The sequence below is a fragment of the Vanellus vanellus genome, assembly GCF_965231255.1.
Source record: "Vanellus vanellus genome assembly, chromosome: 31".
Taxonomy (NCBI): Eukaryota; Metazoa; Chordata; class Aves; order Charadriiformes; family Charadriidae; genus Vanellus; species Vanellus vanellus.
In genome coordinates this window covers 718,579-723,598 of record NC_138936.1, presented here as the reverse complement: position 1 = coordinate 723,598, position 5,020 = coordinate 718,579, and the positions used below count along the sequence as shown (strand labels likewise).

General features: G+C 67.6%; 1 protein-coding gene across 1 annotated transcript; it reads right to left on the bottom strand.

Moving 5' to 3' along the window:
- Nucleotides 1–11: 11 nt before the first annotated feature.
- LGALS4 (galectin 4) lies at nt 12–4,950 on the bottom strand. The gene is made up of 11 exons (XM_082496750.1): nt 3,987–4,950; nt 3,550–3,638; nt 2,803–3,007; nt 1,918–2,037; nt 1,797–1,820; nt 1,477–1,497; nt 1,339–1,380; nt 1,206–1,235; nt 1,001–1,089; nt 708–873; nt 12–318 (listed from the first exon to the last, which is right to left on the bottom strand). The coding sequence occupies exons 1-11, from the start codon at nt 4,029–4,031 to the stop codon at nt 172–174; spliced, it is 978 nt and encodes a 325-aa protein (XP_082352876.1). The 5' UTR covers nt 4,032–4,950; the 3' UTR covers nt 12–171.
- Nucleotides 4,951–5,020: the final 70 nt, after the last annotated feature.

The window sequence follows — 5,020 nt, the reverse complement described above, 5'->3', positions numbered from 1 at the left end:
TCTGGGGGGGGCAGGCTGTGGGGTGAGGGGGCTGTGGGGCAGCGGCAGACAGCGATGGAGGCGCGTGGGGGGGGGAAAACGGCTTTATTGGGGTCAGCGCTGTGTGGTGACGGTGGCGCGCACGGCCCCGCACGCTGTCTGTGGGGCAGGCTGTGGGGCAGGCTGTGGGGCTCAGAAGTGGACGTAGGAGAGGACGACGTCGCCCTCCACCTCCAGCGTGTCGACGTGGGGCCCCGGGGGGAGGCGGTGGGCGAAGTCGCAGAGCGGCTGCCCCTCGGCGAAGACCTTGAAGCGGTGGTTCCCACAGCGGATGGAGAGCTGAGGGGGGGCACACACATGAGAGGGATGTGGGGCGGCCGTGGGTCCCGCCCGCCCTCGTGCAACACCAGCACACACAAGCAGCACCATTGTGTCCATCCCTCCGCCCCCCCCCGGCCTCGTGCGATGCCCACCCATGTGCAATGGCTGTCCTCGTGCAACACAACCCCTCGTGCAAGTGACGCCCACCCTCGTACAACGGAACCCCTCGTGCAAGCAAAGCCCACCCACATACGATGCCTGTCCTCGTGCAACACGAACCCTCGTGCAACTCCCACCCGTGAGCAACGCCCACCCTCGTGCAATGCCCACCAATGTGCAACTCCCACCCAATGTGCGATGCCCGCCCTCGTGCAACGCAACCCCTCGTGCAATGTCCCCGCACTCACGTCGAAGTAGCGGCCGCGCTGGAGGGGGTTGTGGGGCAGATCCCGCTCCTCCGCCCCCCACACCCCCCCCAGGAGGCTGTTGCGCACCAACATCCCCTCGTCCAGACGCGGGTTCAGGTGCAGCAGCACGTCCCCCCCCGCCCCCGCCCGCAGGTTGATGTGGAACCTGGACGGGGGTGGCGGAGGGGGGGGGGGACACACGACAGCGTGAGGGGGGGGCTCAGGGGGTGGAACACCCCATGGAGGGGGGTGTGGGGGGTCCCTTTTCACACACACACCCCCCCAAAAATTACCTTTGGGCATGAGATGGGATGAAGCCCTTCACCACGATGGTTTTCTTGGGGATGAGCCCCCCCGGGATGGTGGCCACGAAGGGCACAGGCTGAAGGGGACAGGGAGGGGGGGGTCACACTGGGACAGGACCCCCCCCCAACCCCTCCGGACCACCAATATCCACCCTGTGCCCCCCCGCAAAGAGTCGGGTCCCCCCCAACTCACCGGGTGGAGGGTGGGGGGCAGCGCCATCACCTGCAGGAGAGGAGAGAGGGTCAGTGTTGGGGGGGGGGACACATGGGGACACCGTGGGGACGGGGTGGGGGGTCCCAGGTGTGTGTGTCCCCCCAGCACTCACCGGGAGGTTGCTCTGCCCGTAGGGGATGGTCTGCGGCATGTCCTGGGCGGGGGGGGGAAGATATAGGGTGAGGGGGGGAACGGATCTCTCAAAACACATGGGTGACCCCCCCCCACCCCCGACCCCCCCGGGACTCACCGGCATTGGGGGGTACAGCTCCTGCGGAAAGAGGGGGCAGAGGTGAGGATGGGGGGGGGGGGTCCCAGGAGGCCTGCCCCCCCCCCCCAGGGTGATGGGGACCCCTCACACACACAGACCCCCCCCAAACCCCACCACAGACCCTCAAAGCCCCCCCAAACCATCCCACCATCCCCCCAAGCACCCCCAACCCCCGTCACGCCTCCAAAGCCCCCCCAAACCCCACCACACACCCCGAAAGCACCCCCAGACCCCACCACCACCCCCCAAAGCACCCCCTGACCCCACACCCCAAAGCCCCCCAACCCCCCGGGACTCACCGGCATGGAAGGGGGGTACGTCCCCTGGGGAGAGAAGGGGCAGAGGTGAGGTTTGGGGTTCGGGGGGGGGTGAGCGGGGATATGGGGGGGTCTCGGGGGGGTGTCCCCCCACCAGGCTCACCCCGGCCCCCAGGATGGTGACGGAGTGCAGCTCCAGGTCCCCATCGATGGTGACGACTGTCACCTGCTCCGGCGGCAGTTGGTGCGGGAACTCGTCGAAGTGAGTGCCATTCACCAGGATCTGGGGGGGGGGATCGGGGCCGGAGGGGGGGGTCAGACCCTTAACACCCCCCCCCCGATGTGCCCCTACACCCACCGTGTCCCCATATAACCCCATTTGGGACCCCTATATACCGCTGTACCACCCCCCATATAACTTCTCCGTTTGGGACCCTACAGACCCCCTGTGCCCCCCCATATATATCCCCCTTTGGGACCCCATATACTCTCTTTGGGCCTATATATGCCTCTGTGATCCCTTATACCCCTCCTTAGGACCCCATGTGCCCCAACTGAACCTATATAACCTCTTTCTGAACCCCTATAGCCCCTGTGAGCCCACATACCCTTTGGGACCCCCATACCCCCCCTTTGGTTCTCTATATACCCCCTTTGCGACACTCTATACCCCATATACACCCCTTGGGACCACCTATACCCCTTGTACCACCTATAGCCCCCATTTGGGACCCCCGATATCCCATATAGCCCCTTGGGGGTCCCCTTTGGCTCTCCATATACCCCTTCTGCGACCCCTTTACCGCATCTTGGGACCCCCTATACCCCATATATCCCCTTTGGGACACCCTATACTCCCCTTTGGGTCTCTATATGGCCCCTTTGGGATGCCCTATATCCCCTTTAGGACCACCTGTACCCTCTTTGGGACCCCCTATACCCCCTCTTGGGACCCCCCTTTGGGACCCCCTGTACCCCCTTTGGGTCTCTATACCCCCTTTGGGACCCCCGGTGCCCCCCTCACCCACCCCCCAACCCCTTTGGGGACCTGGTACGCGCTGGGGGTGACGTTGATGACGAGCTCGAAGGGGGTCCCGGGGGCGAAGGGGTAGAGGTCACGGCGCTGCTCGGTCCCCCACTGCCCCCCGCAGCGGCTGTTGAGCACCGCCTGCCCCTCCCCGCCGAAACGGGGGTTCAGGTGCAGCGCCAGGTCGGCCCCCTCCCCCGGACCGCTCCCCAAATTCACCCGGAACCTGCAACACACCGCAGCCACGCACTCACCCCTCCGTCCCTCCCCACATCCCCCCCGACAGACCCACCCCAAACCTGGGGGAGGACACAGCCCCCCCAGTCCCCAGGCTGTGCCTGTGTCCCCCCGTGTCCCATCGATGTCTCCTTGTGCCCTCCATGCCCCCCTGTGCCCCCCATGTCCCTCTGTGCCCCCCATATCCCCTCAATGTCCCCCATGTACCCCTGTACCCTCTAGGTGACCCTCTAGGTCACGTCCAGGACCCCCCTATGCCCCCCATGTCCCCCTCTGCCCCCCCATGTCCCCTCCAGGACCCCCTGTATGCCTCATGTCACCCCATGTCCCATCTGTGTCCCCCATGTCCCCTCCAGGACACCCTGTGCTCCCCGTGTGCCCCTGTACACCTCCATGTCCCCTCTATGTCCCTCTGTGCCCCCCATAACCCTATGTCCCCCCATGTCTGCCCCTCCCCGTGCCCCCCACGAGGGTACACACACACATGCAAAGGCACACTGGACCCCCCCGCCCCCCCCGGTGCCCCCATACCTGTCGGCGTAGGGGAGCACGACGCCTTGCACGTAGATGGCCGTGCCGGGCTGCAGCCCCCCGAACACGGGGGCCATGTAGGGGATCGGCTGCGGGGGGGGACACGGACAGAAGGTCAGCGGGGTCCCCAAGGGGGTGACAGGGACCCCCAGGACCCCATCCCGGGGGGGTGACAGGACCCCAACCCCTTGGTCCCTATGCTGGTGAGGGGTGACAGGGACCCCCGGGTCCCCATCCCATGGGGGGGGGTGTCACAGGGACCCCCTCCGGGGGGGTGACGGGGACGCTCAGGACCTCCCAGTCCCCATCCAGGGGAGGGTGACAGGAGCCCAACCCCTGGGACCCCATCCAGGGGGGTGACGGGGACCCCCGGGACCCCTGGGTCCCCATCCCAGGGCGGGGGGGTGACAGGGCCCCCCCCGGGGTACGATACCAACCGGGTTGTAGGCGGGCTGGTAGCCGGGCGCAGGGACGAAGGCCATGGCGGCGGTGACGGTGACGGCGGTGACAGCGGTGGCAGCGGGCTGGACACAGCGCTCACGGCGTCGGCACCTTTATAGCCCCAAACCCGAAGTGGGGGGGCCCCCCCTGCCCCGCCCCGCCCTGCCCCACCCGCCTGGGTCTCTCATGCCACTTTTTTTTTTTAGTGGGGGGGGCGCAGACCCTGTGTCCCCTCACTGGGGGGGATGTGACCAAGCCACCCCCCCACTGGGTTCTTGGGGTCCCCCAGCAGTTTGGGGGGGGGCCCTTTGTGCCCCACCCCCAGGCGGTGGGGGTGGGTAGGGCGCTGGGCCCGTTCCCAGGGCGGGGGCCGGACTTTGATCTCTGGGAGGGGGGGGATGGGAATGGGGATGGGGAGGGGGGGGGACAGCCAGGGGACACGGGGACCTGCCCGGGGTGACAACACCCCGGACTCTGCCCCATCCCGGGGGGGTGAGGGGGGGGACACAGCACCATCCGGGATTGGGTGGGGCCGGACGCATGGGCGGCGTCGGGGGGGTGACACGGGGACATGTTGGCATTGGTGTGTCCCCCCCCCCACCCTGGGGTGCGCCCCCCGGCTCCATGGCGGCACCTGCACCCCCAGACCTACAGCAGCACCCTGGGACACCCCCCCCCAGTCCCATCACAGTCCCCTGTGGACCCCCCCAGTCCCATTATGGCTCCGCGGAGACATGGGGACCCCCCCTCAGACCCATCACGGCTCCATGGAGAACCCCTGACCCCATGGCAGCCCCCCCCCCCCAGACCCATTATGGCTCTGTGGGGACATAGGGACCCCCCCAAGACCCATTACAGCACCCTGGGGACACGGGGACAGTCCTGGGACCCCCCCCAGAGCCATCACATCCCCCTGGAACGCCCCCCAGACCCACCCCAGCACCATGCGGACCCCCCAGACCCATCAAAGCCCTCCTGGGGACACGGGGACACTCCTGGACGCACCGCAGCCCCCCGCTGTCCCCCCCAT

Excerpts from the sequence above, each read along its gene's own strand:
- LGALS4 (XM_082496750.1), bottom strand. The coding sequence starts at position 4,031 with ATGGCCTTCGTCCCTGCGCCCGGCTACCAGCCCGCCTACAACCCG. Across the intron at positions 1,498-1,796 it reads CGTACCCCCCTTCCATGCCG|GAGCTGTACCCCCCAATGCC; the intron begins GTGAGTCCCGGG and ends CTCTTTCCGCAG. Across the intron at positions 874-1,000 it reads ATCCCATCTCATGCCCAAAG|GTTCCACATCAACCTGCGGG; the intron begins GTAATTTTTGGG and ends ACCCCCGTCCAG.